The 26,550-nt window shown below is 44.2% G+C and overlaps 1 protein-coding gene across 3 annotated transcripts in view; it reads left to right on the top strand.

The window, feature by feature from the left end:
• TRIM36 (tripartite motif containing 36) overlaps positions 1-7,034 on the top strand; it is a 32,427-nt gene extending 25,393 nt beyond the window's left edge. For all 3 annotated transcript variants that reach the window (XM_030969210.1, XM_030969209.1, XM_030969211.1), the window contains 2 exons: positions 244-541; positions 2,285-7,034. In XM_030969210.1, coding sequence (XP_030825070.1) covers positions 244-541; positions 2,285-2,639 — 653 coding nt within the window. In that variant the 3' untranslated portion in view covers positions 2,640-7,034. The remainder of the gene's footprint in view (positions 1-243; positions 542-2,284) is intronic.
• The last annotated feature ends 19,516 nt before the right edge of the window (positions 7,035-26,550 follow it).

Raw genomic sequence — 26,550 nt, 5'->3', positions numbered from 1 at the left:
GCTGAAAGTAGTTTCCAGTAGCTCCCAGATGTCTCCTACACTGTTACCAGTTTCATAAATGTTTAGAAGCATTGTTATAGATTAAGTCAGTAACATACAGAGACTGTTAGCTTGCATGACATTCCTGGTAGCCTTTAAAAGTGGCAAATTCTAATGCTTGTATGACTTAAAATGTAATTTATAAGCACAGAAGGCCAAATACATAACTAAGCAGATTTTTTTTTTTGGGATACTATTTTTCAGTTTTCAGTTTTCTTTTTGATGACAAATGTGGGTACAACAATGAACATCTCCAGCTGAACCCAAGAAGAACATCTGTGGAAAGTAGGGCTGGATTTCCTCTGCTTCTGGGATCTGAGCGCTTGCAGGTTGGATGCTTCACAACCCTGGATTACATCATTGGTGACACTGGGATTGCCAAAGGGAAGCACTTCTGGGCTTTTAATGTGGAAGCCTACTCATACCTGGTGAAAGTGGGAGTTGTCCCTAGCAGCAAGATACAGAAATTGTTCCACAATACCTCTGATGTTATCAGTCCAAGGTAAATTGCATACTCTTGCTTTAATGCATGTTTTACATAAGAGGATGTTTTTTTAAAAAAATAAATGAAGAGCAAGTCTGTTCTCAGTTAGTACACAAGGTGAACCTAACCAGAGAAAAGTTTGAAGGATATTGTGTAAGCAGTTTCTTCCATCATTTGCAGAAAGATGTCCTGATTATCCAGAGTCCTATTTTCTTTCTTTTTGGGAAAGAAGTCAGGTTCCTGTAGATGCCAAGGAATGTCAGTTAAAGCCAGAAGGTTAATAATAAGTGTAAGTTTTAAGATTGAAGCAATACTTGATTATCAGTAGTAAGGCTCTGCCTTAATTCCCTTGGCATACAAGGTTTGGCAGCCTTTCAGAGGAATGGCGTTCACTGTGCATATTTGTATGTTTTTGCACTAGCTGTGTCACAGTGGATTCCAAGTCACTGACTTACCCCAGGCTACATGGTTGCATACTGTATTGGAGTGCTACTGAGCACAAGCCAAAGTACAGTGGACAAACCAATAAAAAGATTTCCATCTCACAATTACAATTAGAGCAAGCCTGGACATATGTGGGAACTGCAGTCAGGGAGGCTATCTCCTGGGGACTCTTATTTAGAAATTTAACAAATGTTTGTCTTCTTCCTGTATAACACATGGAAAATGTGTCAGCACAATCTTGAGCTGCTTAAAGCCAGATGGAGCCATTTGCAAAGTGAGAAATTAGATCTAAATTTCCTGATTTCTTTTTCCTTCTCCGCATAGATAGCTGTAAAATTTTAGCTGACACAGAAAGAACTGCCCCCACAAGCATCCCAAAACCGAAATCCTAAGTAGGGAATGTCTCTACCGAAGAATGTGTGCTTCTCTATGTGTCTTTATCTGAGGACAGAGGTGGAGAGAAAAGCATGTAGACTGACCAAATACGTCTGCAGACTCTCCAGTAACCATCTGGGAAACTTTCAGGGAAGTCTTCAGACAGAGCACTTTAAAAAAGCCACCAAACTTAAGCCACTAAAACACTACCTTTTGTTCTGTGATTTTTACAGATGTTGTAACATAGCAGCATCATGGAAAACTCACAGGACATGTTCTTGTCTGTAAGGACTGGTCATATTTGCTGAGTTACTTCTCAAGTTAACTAATTTACTGTACCTGTAGATTCATTAATGATTGCCTAGCCTAAGTACATTTAGATACATCCACTCCTTAGTAAAGCCTTCTACAGTTTTGTCCTTATTGGAGTTCAGCTGTTATTAATTGTTTGAAGTAACACAAGTGAAATCCCACCTACTAAATGCCTCTTTTTTCCTGGCTAAGGTTATGTGTCACTGGTGTAAGCCAAGCCTGGTGGGATGAGTGCTGTGACTGGAGTGCCCTGTTGGTTACAGGCTCTTCAGAGGGACAGGGGAACAGATGAGGCGGGGGTGGCACTGTCTGTAACATAGTGTCTGGAATGTATGGAGCCTGCAGCTGGCAATGCTGCAGTTGAGAACCTCTGGGTAAGGATTACGGCACCAACAAAGTGGATGTCATTGTGGGAATCTACTACAGGCTACACAGCCAAGATGAGGACACTGATTAATTATTCCTTCTAATTCAGGGTATTCTATGATTCTATGATTTTTTTTTTACCATCCAAGGTTTTTGGGTGATCATATGGTGTTGCCTGTCTGACAGAAATATTCCTCTCCTGTTCACATCACTGATCCCTCTTCAGCATTTGTCAAAAGCACATGGGGTTTTTTTGTGTTCCAGATACGAGCAAGACAGCGGTCATGACAGTGGGAGTGAAGATACCTTCTTTGACTCATCGCAGCCTTGCACACTGGTCACTTTAGGCATGAAGAAGTTCTTTATCCCTGCCACACCTGCTGCTCCCAAGGATCCGGCCAGCAGAATCCTTCCCCTGCCATCGTGCTTGGGCGTCTGCCTTGACTGTGACAGAGGCAGGGTAGGGTTTTATGATGCAGGCCGTATGAAGTGCCTGTATGAGTGTGAGGTGGATTGCTCTGGCCTGATGTACCCAGCGTTTGCTCTGATGGGCGGTGCGGCAGTGCACCTTGAGGAGGCTGTCACAGCCGAGGACAGGGAGTACCATGATGACATCTAGTGCAGTAATCTCTTCCCATTGCTGTTCTGAGACAGAAAATGAAAGCAGAAGAATTCTACCTTAGCTTTTAGTCCTGATAAATAATATTCTACCTAAAAGTTGCTCACAAGCCTCTGGCCTGTGATTTTTTTCAAATAAATGGTCCAGGCACTTCTGCACCAGAGGAATTCTCCTGCCTTTCTTGTGATCTGTGCAATGCTGTTCTCCACACACTTCTTTTCCTGATGGAAGCAGGGAAGAAGTCTGACTAGCAACCAAAATTTACTTTTCAGGACTAGCAACCAAAACTTACTCTTCGGGGTAGAAATCTGCCTTTTATTTAACTTAAATCCTTACACAGTCAGTTTTGTATTTAATGAAGTCCAAGCTGATGGTGTGTGATTGCCATTCTCCTTTTAAGAAATCTGCCTGAATGCCTCTGCAGGGTTAAATGCTTTCCAGTTAACCCCTGAGCACCAGTTGGGCCTTTCAGCACAGAATAGCATATAAAAATATAATATGAAAGAAGAAGAAATTAGAAATGGTGTTGAATGTTTAACTTATACTTGGAATGATGAAGGTAAACTTGAATCTGATTGCATGTTGTATACCCTTAATGTGATTGTAAGTTAAAACTCAAGTTCTGACACTCAGTGTCATATAGTTGGTGGCATAATGGTAAGTTTCTTTATTCTTCTAGGCTTTTACTATAAGCTATCTAAAATAAAGTGCAATTGTACCTTAAATGTCAGAATTTGGAATAAAAAATCAGAAATGTTTGCATGTGTGAGTAACGGTACCTGGTATTTAGGCAAAAGCAAGTGAGTTGCTGACATGAGTAATTATATGTGAATTTAAAAAATTAACCTATAAAGCAAGTATTAAAGAAATACCTGATTGTTTTTAATCTAGTAGCAGCTTGGATTTTTCTTAGTAAGAATGTTAAAAATGCACTAGTTAAGTTTTGAGGCCTAATTTCTGCCTTAAAGGATGTCTCCCTTCAAATTTCAGCTCCTCTAATGTTAAAAACTGTATCACATTCGCAGAATCATATAACCATGGGAACAGCTTGAGTTGGAAGGGATCTTTAAAGACCATCTAGTTCCAACCCCCTTTGCCATGGGCAGGGACATCTTCCACTAACCAGGTTGCTCAAAGCTGCATCCAACATGACATTGAACACTTCCAGGGATGGGGCATCCACCACTTCTCTGGGAAACCTTCTCCAATGTCTCACCACCCTTATTGTTAGAAATTTCTTCCTAAAAATAAAATCTACAACCTAAATTGGTCATCTTTTAGTTTAAAACCATTGCCCTTTGTCCTGTCTCTCGAGGCCTTGGTAAAAGACTTCATCTTTTTTTAAAATCCTTTTTATATATTAAAAGGCCATAATAAGGTCTTTCTGCCGCCTTCTCCATGCTGAATAACTCCATCTCTTGCAGCGTCTTCACAGGAGAGGTGTTACAGCCTTCTGACAATTTTTGTGCCTCTCCTCTGGAACCACTCTGTAGTGGGGGCCCCAGAGCTGGACGCAGTGTGCACAAGCACACATTGCTGGTTCATGGCCAAGTTTTCATCCATCAGGATGCCCAAGTCCTTCTCTGTAGAGCTGCTCTCTATCCCCCAGCTGCTCTCTACATCCCCCAGTCTGTATTGATAGTGGAGATTTCCTGGATCCAGGTGCAGTACCCTGTTGTTGGTGAACCTCATGAGATCCACATCAACTCCGGTGCCAGGACAGACCCTTGAGGGATACTGCTCATTACTGGTTTCTGATTGGACATTGAGCTGTTGACTGTGATTCTTTGGGTATAGCTATCCAGCCAATTCCTTATTCACTGAACAGTCCATCCACTTAAACCCTTCTCTGTCAAGTTTAGAGATAAGAATGTTGTGGGGGATCTTATCAAAAGCCTTACAGAAGTCCAGGTACATGGTATGTCTTAGCTCTTCCTTTATCCACTGTTGCAGTCACTGGGTCACCGTAGACCAGTAGGTGAGTCAAGAAATTCTTGCCCTTGGTGAACTCATGTGGCTGTCCCTGATCACTTTCTTGTCTTCCGTAAGTTTTGACCTATCTTCCAGGAGGATCTGTTTCATGATCTTACTGAGAATGGAGGTGGACTGCCTCTCTTTATAGAAACCCATGTATAAAAAAAAAGTAGGGTGTGTGAACTGTTGACTTGTGGAAAAATAAGGATCTAAAGAGAAGGATGTTTCTAGTAAGTACTTGGTGCTTTCTAATTTGGGGATATGCTTTCTAATTTGGGGATATGCTTTGTAATTTGGGGATAGTGTTGCATCTTGATGAATGTGTGTGAAGTATGCTTACTAAGTACATGTATACAGCTGCAGAGCTCTGGAATGGGACCTGAAAATCACAATACAGTTAAGTGAATATAGGTCATAATGCAAATCTTTTGCAGGCTTTGCTGTCTGAACTGATCTGACCTCGAGTCCACCTCTCCCAGTGTCTTCTCTCTTAAGCCTCTGACTGTGGCCACGTTGGAAAAAACTGTCAGAAGCAGTTGTCTATGCCAGCATGAGCATGGCAGCCAGAAAGGCCAAGCAACCGCAACTTCTTGTCTGCATCTCACCTGCAAATGTTCTGTGTTGATAAGATTGTGTGAAAGTGCACTCCACAGATTCACTCTGAGTTGTGTGAGAAACACTTTGATGTCCCAACAGCAGGTGTGAAGTATGGGGTACCTTTTGGAATTTTCTCCCCCAAGAGAAAAGACAAACTGTCTCTTACTAGTTAGCCTTTTTAGTAATTTCTTCTGGTTTAGATGGTTATCATTATAGCCTTTAATTTCTGTCATTCCATCCCTTTCATCTTCCCTCTTACTGGATTGAAGCCATTGCTCTCTTCTTGCCTGCTGAGGCTGACTGAACAGTCCGTCCATAAGACACTCTGTTGCTGTGAAGGATGACAAAGTTTTGTGTTTTCCTTCTTCTTGTAGTGCTAAAACCTTAATTGCCTTTTATTTGATTGATACCCGATACCATGCTCGTGATGAAGCTTCTGCAGTGTTTTTCATGCAGTCCTAATGGTTGTGCAGGGTGTGTGCAGGGTTTTCCCCACCTGGTGTGCTGGTTTGCATTTGTTTATGTTGATAATGCTTGTTTACCTAGTCACTGAGTTCTGAGGGCCTTCTGCAGCTCTTCAGTCGCTTCTAGACTTGGATGTTCCTGAGTAGCTTAATTGGAAACACAAACATGCCCATGTTTTTGTTTGCTTTTCCAGGTCTTGGAGCAAACTGGTTGTAGTGAGACTCAGACGATCTCTCTGCTGTTAAGATTTTTTATTCCTTCCACTTCTTTTCCCCCTCCAATATTTATTAAACCCCAAGTCAAGCACTGAAAACTCTTACATTAGTATACTCTGCTGAGTATTACGTGTGAGTGCAGCAGTCAGAGAGAGCCAGGAGAAAGGATTCTTACTTCAGTAGCTGTGACTTCTCCCCTTGTATAACTGGCAATGGTCAGTTCATCTACCACACCAAGAATCAGCTTAGAGCTGTAGGTTGTAGGGCTGAACTTTCTTTTCCAGACCAACTCTCCTTCCATAGACAAATGTTTCATTTTTGATTCCTCTATTTCAGAAACTGGTCTAAATTAGATTCTTTATGTCATGGTTAGCACTCCACATTTCCACATTTAGATTTTTTATAAGCATCTGGATTTGTATGCCCGGGCCTTTTTTTACTTTATGGAAATATTTGTAAATGGAACAATCTATTGCAGATATGAAGACAGTGTCTCAGACTCAATGATCTAAAAAAAGATTATTGGTTTGAGACTGTAGAAGTAAGAAATTCAAAATTTAGGGGCTTTTTCTACTAGAGTTTCAAATTCATTTAACATGTGTTCTGCTATGCAATTACTCTACTGGACAGAAACTGATGCTACTTTAAACATTTATCTACCTTTTGATATATCTGTATTTATCTCATCCTGAGTTTAAAAATTAATTTGGCTTTTGGTGTTACTTGAATACTTAGTATGCATTCCAGACCGTACTCTTTGGTGCTTACTCCAGCTTATTAAATAAAAAACACACTGTCAAGAGGCACTGACAACATGCTGTGATACTTTTTCCACTACTATGGAAGTGTCAGCTTTCAGAAATACAGTTCAGCAGTACTTGCCTATCCAGATAATTATTTTTTCAAGTTTCTCCCTATGAAACAGCACTTTACAATGTAGACTAAGCTAAAAATGGTGTGGTATTGTGTGGATCTTTGTGCAATATAGCTGTTTGGTGACTATGGTGTGACTTGCAAAGCTTCATACAGGTGTGAATCATGTAGACACTTTTTAGATACCTAAAGCTTTAACAAAAAAAGCCTTGTTTGAAAATATTCTGAAATGTAAAAGTGTTGTCCTGGGTTTTTTTTAATAAAAGCTGAAAATAAAGTATCAGTCATTCACATTATTGCATCCCAGCTCCTGAGTATCCTGGTTGAAATAATTTTTCCTACAAAACATGACAATAGGTGACTTTTGCGGAGAAAGCATTTCTTTGGTTCTCAACTGCGCTTATATACCAGTATCTTTGATTTTAGGAGGACTAAAGAGTAGTTTGGACTGACTGCCAAGCTTTTACTTAACATGCTGATGTTAGGAACTTGACTGCCTGACCCTCCCTCCCTAGCCAGGGAAGGAAAATGTGCATCCAGAAGGAACTTGGCTCTTGAGCATTTTAAAGGGAACCTACCCCTTCCCTAGTAGAGGAAGCAGATGCTTTAGCTCTTCAACCTGTACAGCTCTGCCAAAAGACCTCCGGTTGGGTGGACTTGCCACTGCTTAAATCTGCATTCCTTGTTTAATTCAGTGTTTACATTAGTTGATGCTGTTGTTTGCAGGGTGTTTTAAAAGTTCCAGCTTCCAGTGGTTGCTGCCTTCAGGCCAGCTGTGTGTGCATATGGAAGCAAGAGAGGCTGTATCCACAGGGAATCTCCCCTGAGCTGTGCCAGGGCAGTTAAAGCAGCCAATATGTAGATCTGTATGCTCTAGGAGAGGCAGACTGATACTCCTGTGAAAGCAGGAGTATTGAAACCAAGAGCAGTATTCTGCTGAATTTTCACAGAATCACAGAACAGTTAAGATGTGAAGGGACCTCTGGAGATCATCTAGTCCAACACCTCTGCCAAAGCAGGGTCACTGTCATGGTTTAGGATTGGTGTTCTTCAGTTAAGCGTTCCCATAGAAACAGTCCATACACGTGCTGCTTTCTCCCTTCCCCACTGTGGCAGGATGGAGAGGAGCACTGGAGGCATAAAGAGGTAAAATCACAGGTTGAGATATGGAGAATTTACTAGAAAAAAACCAATGAAATAAAAAAATTACCAACAACAACAGCAATACTAATAAGACAGTATACAAGACAGGTGAATAACTGACATGGGATTGCTTAGCACATGGAACCCGGTGCCACCTGAGGGCACACCCGGCACACCTCCATGAAAAACCCCACACCCCTCTGTCCCCACTGCACAGGGCCTGAGCTGGTATAGAATAACCTGGCTGTGCCATTCATGGCTGCTGCAAAAGTTAACTCTGCCTGGTGGAACCAGGACATTCACCCAGAGCCAGGGAGAACAGAAGCACTTCCAGGTGAGTTTTGAATATCTCCAGTGATGGAGACTCCACAACCTCCCTGGGCATCTTGTTCCAGTGCTTTCCCAGTCTCAGGTGAAGTTCTTCCTCATGTTAACATGGAACTTCTTGTGTTTGATTTTATGGCCATTATTCCTTGTCCTCTCACTTGGCACCACTGAAGAGTCTGGCACCATTCTTTTGGCTCCCACATCTGAGATGTTTGTATTTATGAGGTCCCCTCTCAGTCTTCTCTGCTCTGGACTAAACAGGCCCAGCTCCTGCAGTTTCTCCTTGTGAGAGAGATGCTCCAGACCCTTAATCATCTTTGTGGCCCCTGCTGAACACTCTCCACTAGCTTCTTGTTGTTCTTGTACTGAGAAACTGGACACAGCAATGCAGATGCGGCCTCACTAGGGCTGAGAAGAGGGGCAGGATCACCTCCCTATTGCCCTGCATTGCTGGCAGTGCTCTTCCTGATGCAGGATCCCATCAGCCCTCCAAGGGCATTGCTGGCTCACAGTCAGCTTGTCATTCATGGAGACTCCAAAGTGCTTCTCAAAAGAGCTGCTCTTCAGGTCAGGCCTCGACCTGTGTTGGTACTTAGGGTTATTCCTCCCCTGTTGTAGTCCACTTGCCCTTGCTGAACCTCACTCGGTTTCTGTCCATCAACTCTCTAGCCTACCAAGGACTCACTGAATGGCAGCACAGCCTTCTGATACATCAGCCCCAGTTTCATATCATCAGCAAACTTGTTGAGGGTGCATTATACACCTTTGTCTGGATCATTGATAAACAAGTTGAACAACACTGGATCCAGTACTGATCCCTGGGGAATGCTACAGACCACAGGCCTCCAGATGGATTCCACTCCACTGACCCTCTGAGCTCTGACATTCAGCCAGTTCTTGATCTGTTTCACTGTCCACTCCCATCGTGCACATTTCCTGAGCTTACCTACAAGGATGTTATAGGAAACAGTGTCAAAAGCCCTGAAGCCAAGGTAGACAACCTCCATAGTGCCCCTCACCAACTCATCCTGCCATGCCATCACAGAAGGCCATCAGACTAGTCAAGCATGATTTCCCCTTGGTATATCCAAACTGACTACTCTTGATCACCTTTTCATTTACATGCTTGGTGATGACTTCTAGAGAGATCTGTTCCATCACCTTTTCAGGGAGGGAGGTGAAGCTGACTGGCAGGTAGCTTCGGGTGTTCTCCCTTTTTGAAGATGGGGTAACACTGGTTTTCTCTACTTATTGGGAACCATTCTTGTTCGCCATCATTTTCCAAAGATGATGGAGAATATCTTAACAGCGATATCTGCCAGCTCCCTCAGCTCCCAACCCTTTTTGACCATAGCGAAATCTTCCCTTTTCCAGCACTCCTCTCTGAACTCTGAGGTCTGGGACTCCTGAGAGCCGACCTCAGCAGAAAGGCGGAGACAAAGGAGGCATGCAGTAATCCTTCCTGACCTGTGTCTTCTGTAACTAGGACACCCATCTAGTTCAGCAGCATTTCCCATAATGTTCTTTTTGCTGCTGATGTACTTGCAGAAGCTCTTCTTGTTTTCCTTGATATCCTTTGCCAGATTCAATTTCAAGTGGATATTTTCTTATTGCATCCCTGCATACCCTAATGATGTTCCTACCATTCTCCCATGTGGCCTGTCCCTTTTTCTACATCCCATAAATGTTGTAGTGTGTTTTTGTTATGTTATTGTTTTCAATAGTTGGTTTTGTACCCCTGCCTCCGCTGAGGCATTGGTTTAGTCCCAGCTGTCAGTCCTCCTGCATACCTACCCCTTTTTCCAGAGATTTCCCTGTCAATTTTGTATCCTTTGATGCCTCATTGATTTAGTTGAACCATTCCCATCCCCTGTAACTCCCATTGGTTTCAACATTGTAATCCCCACTTTATGTTCCACCCAAGTCCCTTTGCTATTGGTTTCCTACCCTAAACTCCACCCCTGTCCTGTCCCTTAAAACCCACTACCCCTGTTCAGGGTCCTTGCCTCTGTTCTACATTTGAGTTATGGGTGGTTTTGTTTTCACTCTTATGCTTTAACAAACAATCCTCAGATAAACAAGCAAGGCCCATCTTGCTTTTCCATGTTGATCCTTTGGCGAGTGCTTAGGAGGTTTGGGGTCCTGGGGAGGTGTCACACCCCCATCAAGTGCATAACACTGAGCACACAACATCATATACATTGCTTTCTTCTGTTTGAGATCAACTAGAAGCCTTTTGCTCATCCATTCAGGTCTCTTGCCCACTTTGCTTGAATGTTTCATCATGGGGACACACTGGTCTTGAGCTTGGAGGAAGTGATGCTTGAATATTGGACCCCCTTATCTTGTAGAGCCCTAACCCATAGAACACTTAGAAGAGGCTGAAGTTAGCTCTCTAGAAGTTCAGGGTTCTTGTCCTTAGTGCTTTGCTTCCTTCATGAAGGATCCTGAGTTCCACCATCTCATAGTCACTATAGCCAAGACTGTTCCTAGACTTCTCATCTGTGACTAGTCCCTCCTGGTTTTTTAGTACAAGGTCTAGCAACATACTTTTCCTTCTTGGGTTCTCTTTCACTTCTGTCAAAACGTTACTGTCAATGGTCAACTTCCTGGACTGGGTGTGCTGAGCTATGCTGTCCCTCCAACAGTATCAAGGTGTTTGAAGTCTCCCAGTCTGTGACTGTGAGGCTGCTTCCAGCTGCCCACAGAAAGCCTCATCAATGTCCTTCTCCTGATCAGGTGACCTGCAGCAACCACCCACAACACTGTCACCCTTGTCAGCCTGCCCCTTAATACTTACCCATAAATTCTCAACTCTTTCATCTGCCCCTGGAAAGTGCTCAATACATTCCCGGTGCTCCCTCACTTAAGGAGCAATGCCATCACCTCACCACGCTAAGCTGTTCTTTCTATAAAGTACACAGGCATCCATGACAACATTCCAGGAACGTGAGCAGTGACATCAAGGCCCTGTTTAGGTTTCTAGCTCTTTTTTGTTCCCCATACTGTGAGTATTTGAGTACAGGCATTTCAGAGATGTGATGCAGCATCCAGGTTCCCTAGAAGGGATTTACCAAAGCCATACACACCTTGATGTAGTTAGCCCTGTGGTTCTCATATTGAGAGGCAGCCAAGGGAGATTTGTCACTGCACTGGCTCCCCAGGAGGAAGCAGTGGCAGGAGCATTGTCACTTCAGACACAACACATCCCCTGTCCTCAATCCTTCCATTTAAAGCCTGTCTCACCAAACTGGCCAGCCTGCTGCCAAAGATATTCTTTCTCCTTTTAGACAGGTGGTTCCTGTTTCTCCCTGATAGGTTATCATCATTAAAGTACAGCCCATTGTCATGAAAGTCAAAAACTCCTTGATGGCACCAGTCATGAGGGGATTCCAATTCCTACCAACTTCTTTTGTCCCCTCAATCTTCTCCTTGTCCTTTTGCTTTTTTTTCAATTTACAAATTTTTATACTTTCTTCACCTGTGGCCTTTTTCTGCCAACAGGCAGCATAGGCTAGTTGTTCCACATTTGGACTTCCTTGTGTTCTTAAATGCTGACTCAGTTGGGAGCACATCCACTGATCATGTGTTCCATACCAAGGCCACTCTCCCTGTAACTTTAAACTTTGGCTAGACTTCTGTACAATTATGAACCATCTTGATTTGGTCTAGGCTTTTTGTGGTCTCCTGAGAATCCCACTTGTCTAACAGCTGTTCAAGTGGGCTATCAAGGGGGATACTTCTCACTTTCTCATTTCTTCTTAGGCAGCCTTCCTCTTTGCTAACACATTTACCCATTTTGTAAACCAATAAACTAAAACTTCAAAGGTGCCCCTACCCAAACAAATATATACTGACAGGCAACATAAGTTCGTAAGCAATTAAAAATTTCTTGACTTCCCTTACTTAACTTATTTTACCTCGAATTCTTAATGTTTAACACTTAAACGCAAATCCTTTTACTGGTCTGAACTTAATGCTTTTTCGACTACTCCTACACCTTTCACACATTCACCCTCACACAGGGAACAGGGTATTGGAATAAAGGATAAGGCTTACACACTCTTCTTTCACTCACTTTCTCTCTCCTTTGCCTGGGCAGCCTCTACTCACACTTGGTTGGCCCCTGCGGCAGTCCCCTGCCTCTGCTTTGGCCAAGGGCTTGGACTTCGTGCTGATCCCTTGGGGTCGGTCCTAGTGACCCAACCCCTGTGTACCCCCATGCCTCACCTCACCTCTGGGACTCTGAGCACACTTTGTGGCACATGATGGGGTCCCTAGCACTGGGGTCCTCTCCTTGGGCCCCAGGACCTTCCGTGCCTAGCCACCCACCAAGCCAGACCTATAGTCCAATCTCTGGGCTAGAGCCGTCCTGTCTCTAGTGCTGTGTCTCTCCTGACTTTTTTATGCGGAGGTAGGAGGGCACAGGAGACTCCATGGAGTTACCCAGGGATATCCCTTCCCTGTTACCAGGATCAACCCAAGCAGGGCACAACCCCTTTGCCTCCCACCATGTCTGGCTTGGCTATCCCTCCCCTAGCAGAGAAGCCTTGGCAAAAGGGATGACTGGGTGTATGTGTGGTGCCCACCTTGCCCCCAGCACTGACTCCTCACCCCTGTGCTCTCGGGCCATGGGTTTACGGCCCCCCTCCCTGGGACCATGGCAGTGCACCACCTACAATACGTCTGGCCCAGTCCTGGGAAGCAGGTACCTTCTTGGGCTTGTGGTACCAGCAGTGTCTAGGGGACACCCTGTAAACTCTGGTATGGTCTGCCTGCCCCTCCAAGGATGCACGTGACCCACACCATGCCTAAGGCTCTCCATGTGCCCGCAGCTGCCTAGGCTGCTATGGCCTTACCAGGTGAGGCCTAGCCCTAAGGTGTGTGGCTGACACCCAGTTATCCCCTGCCCGCCTGGGGAGCCCTCTTTGTCCTCAGGAGGCGCCTCACTTACCAATTTCTTTCACTTCCCCCTGTTCCCAACTGCCCTCCTTGCAGGAGTCCGTAAGCGTGGTACGAGGCGTCCACACTCACTTCGAGGGTGCGAGCTGCCGGCCCTCATCTCGCTCATGCACCACCCACACACCTCCTACACCCGCCACCGGAATTTCTTACCCTTCCAGTGCTTCTCAACATTGCTGGTCCCAGGCTGATTCCCCTGGAGGCCCAAAAGGGCAAGTGGCTGTTCCATCTCTGGTCCTCTTCAGGTGAGGCTATCCCAGATTGTTGTGTTGTGTCTGTATAAGTTGGACTGTTCTGTTCCCCCCTATAATGTAATGGTTCTGCCCTGGTTCTCCCCTCCCTTCCTTGTGTTGCCAGTTATCCAAACTCCTCCCCAGTTGCCATGGAGACTAATGTATCCTTTCTCAAATCCCTCCCTGGTGCCCTGTCCGTCACTCGGCGCTCCCACCCTTCTCTCCAGAAACTTCCAGCAGGAGTGTCGAGTGATTGGCTCAGGGGCTGGGGCCCCACCCCCAAGTTATCCCCATTGGTGTTCTCCCTAGTCAATCTTTTGTATCCCACCCCCCCTCTGAAACTCTATTTGTCCAAGGACTGAATCCTCCCTGTTTCCCTCCCTCCTTATAAGCTGTTGCAACCTTCCCCCCCAAAAAAAACTCTCTTAGGTTGTTGGTTCCCTTGGGACCCAATAAGCCTGGATTCACCACAGCTGGAGAGCACTCTCTTTTTCTGCTGACTGTAGCCATAAGCCAAGCCACAAGGTAGCGCTGCTGTCATGGCACAGAGCGTTTGCCTTAGGTGCTGTCCCGAACCACAGAGATTGGGATAGTGCTCCCCTACTTCTAGCAGTGCTGGATAGCTAGCTGGGACGTCCGAAAAGGACAATCCTTCCCCAGCTTGAGTGCTTCACCAGATGAGTCCCCAGCTGAAATAAATGGCCAAGGAGACCTGCTCCTCTTTGACACCTTTATTGTGAAATCAGCTCTGGGTGGGGGCCCGAGGGGTCACACACACCACTGCTGCTCCCTTTGGCAATGTGGAGGAGGAGGTAGGCAGCTTTGCTGTATAGCAGAGCTGGGGCTTCCGTCCTCACGAGCGTGCCTACGAAGACACCTTTGGGTTCGTTGTCTAAGGTCCTCACCCTGGTCCAGTTCTTGTTGGGTTATGGTGACAACCTGGAATTACGCCAGTGGAATAGAAGGACAGGTCTCAAGCATGACAGGTCACTTAGTCCCTTGAACTGCAGGTTGGCTCATCTTTTTTAGGGTGTTATTCCTCTGAATGGTACTGTGTGTCTCTCAATTTACATATACTCCTGTGATGTTACTTTCCTCTTTATAACTAGGGCCATTTTGAGAAGCAGTGGAGGTAGTACCTCATGGATAAAGAAAAAGGGTACAGATAAGGGACTGTTGGGTAGGGTGATTACCAATATACGTAATTAACAGAATCAACACATTCAACCTGGTGATTAACATTTAACAACCAACAAGCATCATAACTACTGATTAACTGAGTTAACCTATAAACTTGTTCATAACAAAGCCAGATCTTTATCTGCACTATGTCTGCTTCTCTGTCTCTATTTCTTTCTCTCTATTTATTTCTCTTCTGTCTCTATTTCTCAACTGGTAGCACAGATGAGAAGAGGACTTGAGCACTGATATTTTCCACCTGCCTCACCAGGACTTTACAGTCTTCCTTGATGCTGCCTATATTTTGGCTTGCAGCATGATTTGCACCCACATGAAATAGAAGTAGCGGCTACTTGGCAAGTTGGGCTGCTCTCTAGGCAACATCACGGATCTTAGCCCCTAGAAGGCAGCACAAATCTTCTGCCTCTCCATCAGGCTGGCAGATGGGGCATGCAGTGCCCCTTAATAGAGAGCTGCCCACTATGAGTAAGCTTTTGATATGGCTGCCATTCTTCAGTATGTTGTTCAAAGGTATGAATGACAGGTTTGTTTTTTGACTGAAATGTAGTAAAACAGACAGAAGGGTGTCTGAGGAAGCACTTGAAAAGGGCTGTGAAGAATATTTTGAGTACCCCACCAGCACATGAATGCAGAGCTGTCTGGTGCTTTCCAGGGTGTTTGCCAGCAGGGGAAACCTGAGATGGTTTGTGGTCTTTGGCTCAGTTCCTGCTCAGAACCAAGGTCTGAAAGCCTATTTTGAGGTTCAGAAAAACAAATGCTGCATCTGTGTGAGAGAGAATTTCAGTTTGCACTGAGTCTCAAATTAGAAAGAAGTAGCTTTGCTTCAGCCTGAAGGATATTTCTAGCTCCTTGGCAAAATAGGAAGGCTTTTTGTGTATTTATTGCCTAACTATAAACATTGCACTGAGAAAATCCAAGTTAGCCTGAAAGGATCCATTTGTTTTAGCAAGCCTGCCTGGTTTGACAGGCTTTGTCCTTGTTCTTAACCCTTTTATTCCTCCTGTATCCCATAAGACATTTGCATGGGAGAAGCGGGGGGCTTAAACACTAAGAAAAATACTTTTCTCAAAAATATTTTTTTTCCTGTCTGTTTGTTAAATTCTGCCTTTCTTTTGCTCTATCATAGCTGCTTTCCTGCTCTTTTGTCAGACCTGAAAACAACTAAAGCAGCAATATTCTGCTCCTCTGTTCATTGACTAGTGAAGAAAAGAAAGAAATAAAATACAGAGCTATATTTAAACTAGATGAAGGTGGAGAGAAAGTGCCCTAGGTAGAAAGAAAACTTTCAACTTGGTGTGAAAAAAAAGGAAAGAAAGGACAAATATTTTCAGAAGACAAGAAGAAGAATTATTTTCTTCCTTGGACTCTATGAGTGACCATTCTGCATAGATGGTTGAGCACGGAAGAGGAGGCTCCCACCGGTGCTGCTAAACATGGGCAGCCCACGGAACAGCTTGGCATACTGTCCCAGAACTGTTTCTGGGGTTGGTAAGCCACTGCAACCTGGTGGGCTAAAACAGGGGAACATTCAGTTTCTTTCTATATGGTATAATGTGCAAGTGGCTTTCTCTGCCTGTCTGAACTTGAATAAAAACCATATATTTAGACTGTCTGTGTTAGTTGATTTAAAAGATGTCCATCTCCAACAAAAACATTGTTTCCATATCTATCCATCCATTCTTAAAAAGAGAACTGTGGTATAACTTTTAAGAGTAGTATTTATAGCAATCTAATTTAAGTGAGTCATCATGCTTTGCTATATAGCATGCCACAAAAACACCATAACTAAATTGGTGGAAGAAAAGAGCTTTAAAAATAATCTCATAAATACTCCTTCCAAACGAAGGTAAGCAATAAATGAAGGTTGAAAAATGAGAATTCATTTGAGAAGTCATTTCATAGTGGAATTGCAGGGATTTGAACTAAGTACTTGGCTAGGAAAAGCTAATTTCATTTCTCATAGAGCATACCTCTATATATCTTGGGTAAATGTGCTTATATTTGTGCTTAAGTGTGTGTATCTTTTTTTCTGGAAAGTTACTTGACTACTCACAACATTTTTAGGAAAATTGGAAGACAGCGTGACTTATACAAATAATCCTGATAATTGTTCTTAGGCCCATGTTACTCAGAACTGTGCATATTGTTGGGCTAAGTGTGCTCACTGCAGCCAGGTGTTTACATCATGAAGATGGCAGAGGATGGCCCTTTCCTTTCCTCACCTGGGAGTGAAGAGGGTGAAGGGACAGTTTACTTGAGGCAGAAGGAGCTGGGTCTGTGCATCCTCTCCACCTGTGAACATTAAGCCAAAAGAAGGTGTGAAGATGTGGCATTGTGGCATTGTGGCATTGTACCCCAGTGGAGCTGACAGGATTATTTTTGCTCACTTTTTTCCTCACCAAACCTGTAGACAATAAAGATGCTTAGAGCTCCCTCCCTGCCGTTTCTTGGGAGTCATAAGACTCTAGAGTTGGGAATGATAGGGAGCACCTTTCAAGCCCAATTCTCTTGTATCTCTAACCTGGCAGTAATTCTCTGTGGCTATGATTCCCATTCAGGGTCTGGAAGTAACTTTTTTTGTAGACTGCCTGGAAGCTAACTAGCAAAGGAAACAGGTTTCCCACAGGCGTTCCAGACTTGAGCTGAATTTGTCACTTCTTGCCCTATTTAGAAGATGCTATAAATCAGGTGCCTCCGGATTCTCTGGGTATTTATGCAGGTGTGAATTCATTCATGTCTGTTTTGTTGTGAACTTTTCCTGCTTCCACAGGGAAACAGGAAAACAAACCCTTACACAAAGTAAATGTAACCCAAAGTGCCATTTTATCTTTTTTTTTAAATGACAATAGAGATCATTTTAGAGACTCATTGAGACAGAAGAATAAGGACGAAAAAGAATAAGACTGGGACTTACTATGAGAAAAAAAAATCACATATAGTACCAGGTTTGTACTATTTTAATTTTATTTCAGAGCCCTTCATTTTTTTCCAGACACAAAAAGGGATGAGAAATGTATTTCCAAGACACTAGAGAGAAAAGTAAGATTTTTCTATGTGAATCCTATTTGTTGTCCAAATATCGCAAATCCTTTGCAAACTCAGATTTTTCTTTTTAATTTTTTTTTTTTTTTACTTTATGCAGTTTGTATTTTGTGAGGCTGCATGGAGGCAAGCTGGCCAGCTCTAAGTCCCATCCAGTTCCCCATGCACTAGCCAGGCACGTGTACACCTGGCAGGCACAGTGTCCACAATGGTGCCTTACTGCTCTGAATCAAGGGGCAATAACACCCAGCACACAGATTCGTGGTGTAAATGCATTCAAGAGTAACTGAGTATGAGTTTATCTTCCAGCATCCCTTTTGTGACTTGCCGTGAGAGCAGTGAGTACAACAGGACACACTGTCTTGTTGAGCCTTCCATGGGGCTCTGCCATGATTTTTTGTTGGGTCTCGGATGCTGATTTTGGAGCAGAGCAGATACCCTGGCCTCTTATCCTGGTTGCTTGTGCTCTGCTGTTGTCCATGTGGGGGGATGGCCACTGTCTTTCAGAGTTTCAGGTCTCCCAGCTCAGGGGTTTGGGATCCCTCTGTTGTTAGTAACACTGAGGTTTTGACAGTTTATGAAAATTCCCCAAGGTGCCCTGGTGTGATCCTCTACTCCAGGACACGCCTGCCTGGGCTAGCTCCAAGTTCACCCTAAAAAAGCCAATTGTGTGTACTGGTGAGCCTGGAACACATAATAGGGCAGCAAGGAAGAAATGTTGAAATATTTTTTAGAATGCATAGTCAAAACATATTGATAGATAAGCAGAAACAAAAATAGTTAGGAGAGATGGGCTATCTATTTTCACAGCAGCCATCAGCAGTTTTTCCTGGGAGACAGGCTGACCCTTCTTTGTTCTGCTTCATGTACAGTCAGTGTGTGCTTTGCTTTCTACAATCTGCAATTTCACAAGTACCCATTTACTTCTCAAGGGAGACGAGAAAGATTTAGAGCTGTGTGAAGTGCTCTTTGACCTGGGACCAAACGAGGCTTTCGTGTAATTTTCCAGTGCTGCTGGTAGCACTGGGTTGTCCTCAACAGACCACACAAGAAAGGCAAAGGCACAAGGGCTGTCTGCTTTGAAGTGAATCTGGGAAATTGTTCTTCTCCTTTGAAATGCAAACCCAATGGCAAAGCCATTGCTCCAGTGACTGCCTCTCTGCTGCCTTTGATATGGCACAATACAATGCAAATGTATTCTAGAGAGTGACTATCAAAAGGTTTTGAGAAGCAAAGGAAGAGAGAAATCATATTCTTATTTTCCACAGCTATTATGCTAAACAATATTCAGCCTGTTGAAATAGAGTTCAACAAGTAGGTTTGCAAAGACCAACTTGTTGAAAATTAAGTTAATTAAATTGAGTTAAAATCTTGCCCTTCCCCAGAGTGAATCAATGAATGATTGTTTTTCTCTGTTCACTTCAATATTGTTCCCATTTGCAATGTTTTTGCCAGAAGAAATTTAGGTTTGGCTTCTACACTGAGAAATCTGCTCGAAGTCCTTATGCCATCACTAGGGAATTTGAGAATAATATTCTTTATGAATACGAGAAAGTCGACTTGGTCACTAAGTTGATTTCTTAGTTGCCATTTGTTCCTGCTGTGGAATTAGCAAAAAGTGAATTTTTTACCCTTGATTATTTCTTTTTAATATGATACAGTACTTTTTTCTCCCCGTGATTCCCTCATCTGTTGAGAAAAAAAAGAGCAGCTTCTATTGAGAAAAAACAAATGGACAAACCCACATTTTTTTTTCTAATTTCAAAACAAAATTATATTTTACTTTAAAAAGGACAAAACTCTAAGCGATCTATTAATTACATCTTCCTGAACTGAGATTAAGGAAGTAGATATCTGATGCAGACATAATTATTTCTTCTTTTTAGTCCAGACAGGATTTTAACCATGTTCTTCAATCCAGCATATCTGTCTTTCTGGCCTGAATTTTCCCAGTTTCCAAACCAAGTTTAGGTTTCATTCGCACATTTACTTTGTGTGTGACTAAGATGTTCAGTCCAAAACTGGTTGAAGCTCTAAAATGGGCTTTGTTCCATGGCTTGCTGAAGCAAGTAATAGATCAGAATAAAACAGCTTTAAGCTAAGATACTGAAAAATGAATAAAGGAAATTATTATTAATATTGCAGAAAGATTAGGTAATGTTATAACTTTGTAATACAAGAACCTGCCAATTCTACTTCTCTTTTGTGTAATTAAGTTACCAGAACATTTTTATCTCTCTGCCCTTCCCCTTCTTCTAAAAGATTTAGTCTAAATGCCTTCAAAATATTGTATATGTTGATGTAAATAGCAGTAGAAATACTTAACGGATAATTAATGTTAGTTTGCTTTGTTTAACAGCCAGGGCCTTCTATCTTAACAAAGTGCTAAGACTACAATATTCCAAGTTACCAAACTGTTGAAGAAAAACCCTGTTTTACATCTTCATTAACAAGCTCTGATCTGATCCTTGAGTAGTTCATTCAACACATTTAACATCAACAAGCTTCCAATTATTTAAGTTTTGTGTTAAATTTTTTTCATATTTAATTATTAAAAAACATTGCTGTATTCAACAGAAGAAAGAAAAAAGCCCACGTGTTGAGCCTTGGCAGTGAAATCCCAAATAATCTTTCTCATTTTGAAACACAGCTGTGTTTCAAAAGTGAAATCTTTACTTAAGAAAGTACTCTATTAACAAAATACTGATTGATCATTTCCTTTTGCAAAAGCTGCTCCACACAGCAAGGCTGTCAGAAACAAAGCCAGGCAAATGGAAAAAAAACAGCTTTGAGAAAGTAATTTAAACCTGTCTTGATTGTATTAGTTTCAAGACCTTACCACTGAGCTTTCATAGCTTCATAAATTCCTGAACAGACCCCAAAAGAGGACAAGAACAACACATTTCACTAAACTCCATACTAGTTTTCTGCTGCAGAGATGCAAGTGTGTGCTCGCATGGATGTCACAGAATGGTGAAGATCTTAACATCATGAAAGCATATCATATTAAAAAGAAAACCTAGGTCCTTGCAAATAAATAGTCTTGGGTTTCTTTGTGTTTCAAAAAAAATCTCTGCTGTTTCCCTTCTCCCTCACCTGCATGTTTTACTTTCCATAGCATGACTATTTTTACACACAGCTATGAGAGGTGGCTGGAGTTTTAACCTCTGAAATCACAGCAGTTGTTAGCATGATCATCTCTGCTTCTACTGAAACACTCAGGTTCAGTTTTAAATAGGTATTTCTTCAGCCCAAAAGCCTGGCACTGTGTTCTATGCAGCCTTCCAGGTCTGACAATTAATATAATGTAGTAGTGAGCTTAGTTCCATTAAATTGTTGTCATTAAACCATCTGCATGGTGATCACAGCAACTCTTGTGAACTATTGTGGGTTCAGCCCAGAGAGAACCTTTCAAACAGTGTTTTTAGTGAAGTATTTAGTCCCTTACTCTTCAAAATGGTTATATTTTCATTAAGTACTATAAAGAAATAGGTAGAAGCTGTAAGTTAGTGTCTTCCCCTGTTTTTGTAAGGTAGCGCCCTGCACTTTTCCTGAGGGAAGCAAGCAGTGACGTCTGCTACAGGAGGACCAGAGTCCATTTTCTGGGCTACTGGCAGGATTGTTGCCCACTGCATGTTGCATACAGAAGTTGCAGACCTTTGCCTGGTTGGTTTGTCACTACCATTTTCACTACCAGGCTGAAGTTAGTAGGGGGCAGAGCGATCCATGGTGGGCAAGAGGGATTATAGTGGGTGCCCTCCCAGAGTGTCTATGGAGCAGATGCCTGGAATGAATTATGAGAGAAAGATTAGGCTAGAGTCATGGGAAACTCTTCTGCAACTGTACCAGCAGGGCCCTGCCTGAGTCCTGGCCATGGCATGGCTGGCCAGCAGCTAAGGGCCACTGCTAGACCAGGGCCAGTGACTCCTTCTCAAGGGTCACCTGGAGATCCAGAGAAAGGTTGTGGATTTGTGCAGACAAGCAGCTGAGGTTTAGATGTGTCTTCTTTCTGCTTGACCTGATGACAGACCTTAATGCCATAAAGAGAAATCTGTAAATGCCAAGGAACATGTATTTCTACTTGGAGTGCCATGAAAGGCAAGGAAAATGGGATAAGAAAGGGGAAGTTGGAAATAGGATACCTGCTTAAACGTAAAACCTACAGCTGAAATTAATATACTGCTAGAAGTAAGTTATGGGATTGCTGCAGGTTGTAGAGATATAGATGTATTAATTTGTGCTGTAGGAATAGAGGAAGCTCTCTCTCAGTGTGTATTTCAATGCAGACAAATATAAATTTGCTGCTATAAAGGCAAAACATTTCTAAATGTCAGTGAGGAAAAAAGGAAAAAAGTACTTAGAAGGTCAAAACTGACTATCTGAATAGTCTGTGCCAAAGAATGTCTGGTGCACGGCACCAATCAGTTAAAAGCTCTGTTCCTTTACAGCAGAATATATTTGCTTCAACTTCCGTGTGTTTGGCCATCCACTGGGATGAGACATGGAGTTTTAGGGATGTGGCCCTTCCAGGGACCTTGGAAGGAGTCACGTGAACCGAGCTTGTGGCCCCAAACACCTCTTGCTGAGGAGCACCCGAAATTAAATACTGCCATAGCCAGAGCCAGCTGTTCCAAACTGTGATTCAAGGGACCCAGCCAAAGACCAGGAACGCCTAGTAGCAGGTCTGTAAGCATAGCAGGAGCTCCTGTCTAGCAGCAAGGGGTGGCAGCCGTGCCTATTGACTCAAACCCCCGTGCCCAAAAAACTCCCACCACCCAAACCACAACACGAAACAAACCAAACCAAATGAAAACAAAATAAACCAAACTAACGAAGCCCCCAAGCAACAAACACCGTCCAAAACATAAACCAGCAAACCAAACACAATAAATGAAGGGAGCCCAGGCAGCCGGGCCCGGCGCGCTGTGGCGTGGCGCTGCCGGCAGAGGGCAGCCCTGCCCCGGGAGCCGGGAGCAGCTCCCGGGCTGCGAACGCGCAGCGCTCCCGGGCTGCTCTGTCACGGCCAAACAGGCGCCCCCACTTCCCAGGGATACAGCCGGGGCAGCTGCAGGGTGCTAGCGAGCGGCTGCAGAGGCGCTGGCTTGCCAGGTTTCACCTTTGTGCTCACTGTTTGCCTTGGCCGGATGCCTGGGGAGATCCCCAGCCCCGTAGGAAGCACCTGGGAGTCCTGCAGCCCCTCCAAGAGCTGAGAAACAGAGAAGGAATGCTTTTCCAGCAGGTTCCCAGAGCAGAAGACAGCAAAGGCCAAGTCGATTGCCAAAGACCTGCCAAATCTTTGCTTACCCGGTTCCCCATGCAGAAGTGGGACAGGTGAGTCTCCGATCTGTGTCTCTGGCAGAACTGGGCACTATCGTGGTCTGGCCATCTCTGGGCCATCTAGATGAGACAGAAGATGCAGGATTACCACCTGTGCACCGTGTCTGCTCTTGTTGCACTAGTGCTAAGAGAACTGCTGCAAGAAGTGCAAGAACAAACTGTAGGGTGCATGCACTAGGTATGCACTAAGCACTAGGCAGGATATATACATTAGGCATTGTTGAAGATTGCAATGCAAGATGTTTTCAGTTACCATCTGTATGGCAGATTATCTTTGTCAAGTGGGCAGTTTGCCTTATCTCTCTCTTTGAGTGACCACATTCACACCTCCTGCTGATAACAGACTATTGAATATCAGTGCATGACTGATAAGAACTGTAACATCCCATTGTGAGACGCTCCGCCCAGAGGGAAGAGCCAAACATTGCTACCCAGATATAATCCAGAGGTTTTTGAGACACCGGCAGGGCTTTCTCCACAGGACTCCCCAGAGGAACAGCAGCTGTCTCTTCTTTCACTGGATCTTCAGAGGAAGACTACATCCTTCTCTACAGATTCCCCTTGCTCCAACAGAACCACACCTGACACTTCAGGAGGACTGCAGCCACATTTCCAATTGGACTGCCACCAACACCCTAACCAACAGGGTGTCAGGTTGGGTTCTGACTCTGTCTATGTTGTTCTAGTGGACTGCATTTTATCTTTTTATTTTTTTTCCTTTCCCTATTACAGAACTGTTATTTCCTGCTACCATATGTTTTGCCTGAGAGCCCCTTAATTTAAAATTTATAGCAATTCAGAGGGGTGGGGAGGGTTTACATTCTCCATTTCAGGGGAGGCTCCTGCCTTCCTCAGCAGACTCCTGTCTTTCCAAACCAAGACAGGCATACATCTTAAAGTGGTAAAAATCTGCTGTGCCCTGTGAGTTGATATAAATAAGAGATTTCAAAGGCTAGCCAACAGGCAAAAACCTAAGACAGATGTAGTGAAATAAAATTGAGGAAAAAGCGTATGTGTTCACTTGGCAGTGCTGAGGATCAGGCCTATGTACACAAAACGACGTTTCTATCTGCACTCGGTTAATGCATCTACCAAACATGCTTCAGAACTACAGTTTTGATCTGTTTAGAAATGCCAGAAGCACTCAGCTTTGTGCCACCATCACAGGAACAACTAAAATGGAGTTCTGCACTGGGCACTAGGTCTATTTTCTTGACTGCTGGATCAGCAGGTGGTCGGGGGTTGCTTGTGTGAGTACATATGCCAGCCAAAAAGATTACACACCTTTTCACTTCCTGAAAGAGTGCTGAGTTCCAGGCATGCTTTTGAAACACCATTTTTTCCCCACTCAGGATTAAATTTGAATATACGCCAACTACCTTCCCTCCTAGATCCTTCCCACACATGCAGTTGAGTGGCAGTGTCCTGTTCACAGTGCCTAGGCAATGCCTGCACACTGCTTTTGCTCCCCCAGCCCTGTGCAGGGGAGCACATACGGTATGCGGGCAGCAAGTCACCCCAGGTGAGGTGAAGCAGAGCTTCCTCTGGCTGAGCTCTGGTTGTCTCAGCTGGAGGCTGCTCTTGGCATATGTTCACTGCATTCCCAGAAGGACATACAGCTTGTTCTAATACTGAACACTCAATTTGCAGGCACTCTGTGCCTGAGACTATAAATAATTTTAAAACCAAAGGACTTGGAGGAGATCACACTACCATTTCTTAATCTGGTGATGAATCCATAGGTGGAAAGAGGACACAATGCCCATTTACACAACAGGCTTCTCAGTCTAGAGGACATTTTTGAAAATTTGTTGCTGTTGGGGGCTAGGTTTCTTTCCTTTTGTCCTTTTTACATGTAGAAATTTTCCCCATAAACTGCTAGGAAACTCTAACAACTGAGTACTTAAGGAAAGCAAAAGAAGTGGCCAAGCTTAGGGGAGGAGGGTATCTGATTTCACTTTTCTTATCTGGGAGTTTCTCTCCAAGGGGCAGAGATACAGCGGGAATTGGAATTGGGCAGGTAAAGGATGGGCTGGGGCAGCTGCTGGCTCTCTGTCTCTGTTTCACTCTGTCTCTGTTTGTCTCTTTCTCTTGGCTTCAGAGGAGGATGGTCAGAGCTGCTGCTTGGGGAAGGGAATTCACTTCTGCCACCGGAGCCCAGCCCAGAGCTGCTTCTCCTGCCATGTGTGAGCCTCTACTGCTGAGAGCAGCCACTGGACTGGGAGCCCATTAACACCGACCTCACTAAAAGAGGGGCCTGTCCCCATCTGCTTCATGCCCGGGATCCTGAGCTCAGCTCTCCCTGCCCTGCTGCGAGCCAGGCTGCTGCTGCCCCAGCCCTGCAGCTTCTTCGGCACTGCTCCGAGCTTTCTCTGCACCCCCTGCCTGCCGAGACAGCCTGCCATCCCAGCCAGGTGCTCCCGAGAGTCCCGCTGGAGCCCGGGATCGGGGCCATGGGGTTTGCGGAGCGACGCGTCTCCCCATCCCTGCCCGTCCGGGCCGAGCCGCCACCGCCACAGCGCCCCCTGCAGGCGCGGGGGAGGCACCGCCCCCGCCCCGCCCCCGGGAGCAGCAGCGCCCCTGCCGGCCGAGCCCGGAACTGCAGCGGGGGGAAAGCGCCGCGGCCGAGCAGGCCGGGCCCGAGTTCGGGTTCTGTGTGGGGTCAGTGCCGGAGCTGGTGGTGTTTGTTTGCTTTATTGCACACACTGGTCATGAACTGCTATTCCTGTTTTCATATCTTTGCCTGAGAAGCCCTTAGTTTCAAAATTACAATAATTCACAGGGAAGGGGATTACATTCTCCATTCCAAGGGAGGCTCCTGCCTTCCTTAGCAGGCGCCTGTCTTTCAAACCAAGACAGCTGTCTAGATGGGGCTGTAGCCATCTGAAGCAGTTTCTTGGGTATTTGAATATCTGGATCTCTTACTAAGCAATGCAGCTATTCAGCTTTGGAAAGGCTCTCTACTGACAAGTGTGTCAGAAAAAGTATCTTTGACTATTTTTGCTTTTTTTTGTGCAACACATAGGAGATAATTTTTTGCCATGATCAGCTCAGTAAATAATTCCTTCATAATGAAAAGCCACATACCAGAATAATTGATGCAGAAGGGTCTCGGCCATAGTGTGAGTAGATCACTGATAACTATGTCCTGACGTAGAGTAACATGATATGTCCTTAACTATTCCCAACGTCTGGGAGTTTCCACAGATTCTCAAGATGGTACTGGTAGTGCCCCCCTCTCCAGCAGCAGCATAGCTTGCCTGGTTGAATTTTTTGCATGATGGAGTTCAACAAATCACCCTCTTTCCTAGGCAGAAGTTTCTTGAAGTCCTAAAGATCATTATTACACCACTTCCTTTTTTGTCCTTTCTTTTTAAGTACAAGCTCTCTGCCAAATTCTTTAATCTGGCTCTAAAAGTCATGCTTTCTAGCTTGCTGATTGCTTCCTCCACCCTCATCATGCTTCTAGTTCCTCTCAAGTGGCTCCTATTTTTATTGAAAGACAGGTCTGAAACTGAACACAGAGACAGGGAGAGCAGGCAA

Source organism: Camarhynchus parvulus, chromosome Z (assembly GCF_901933205.1).
Source record: "Camarhynchus parvulus chromosome Z, STF_HiC, whole genome shotgun sequence".
NCBI lineage: Eukaryota > Metazoa > Chordata > Aves > Passeriformes > Thraupidae > Camarhynchus > Camarhynchus parvulus.
This window is presented reverse-complemented; position numbering and strand designations above follow the sequence as displayed.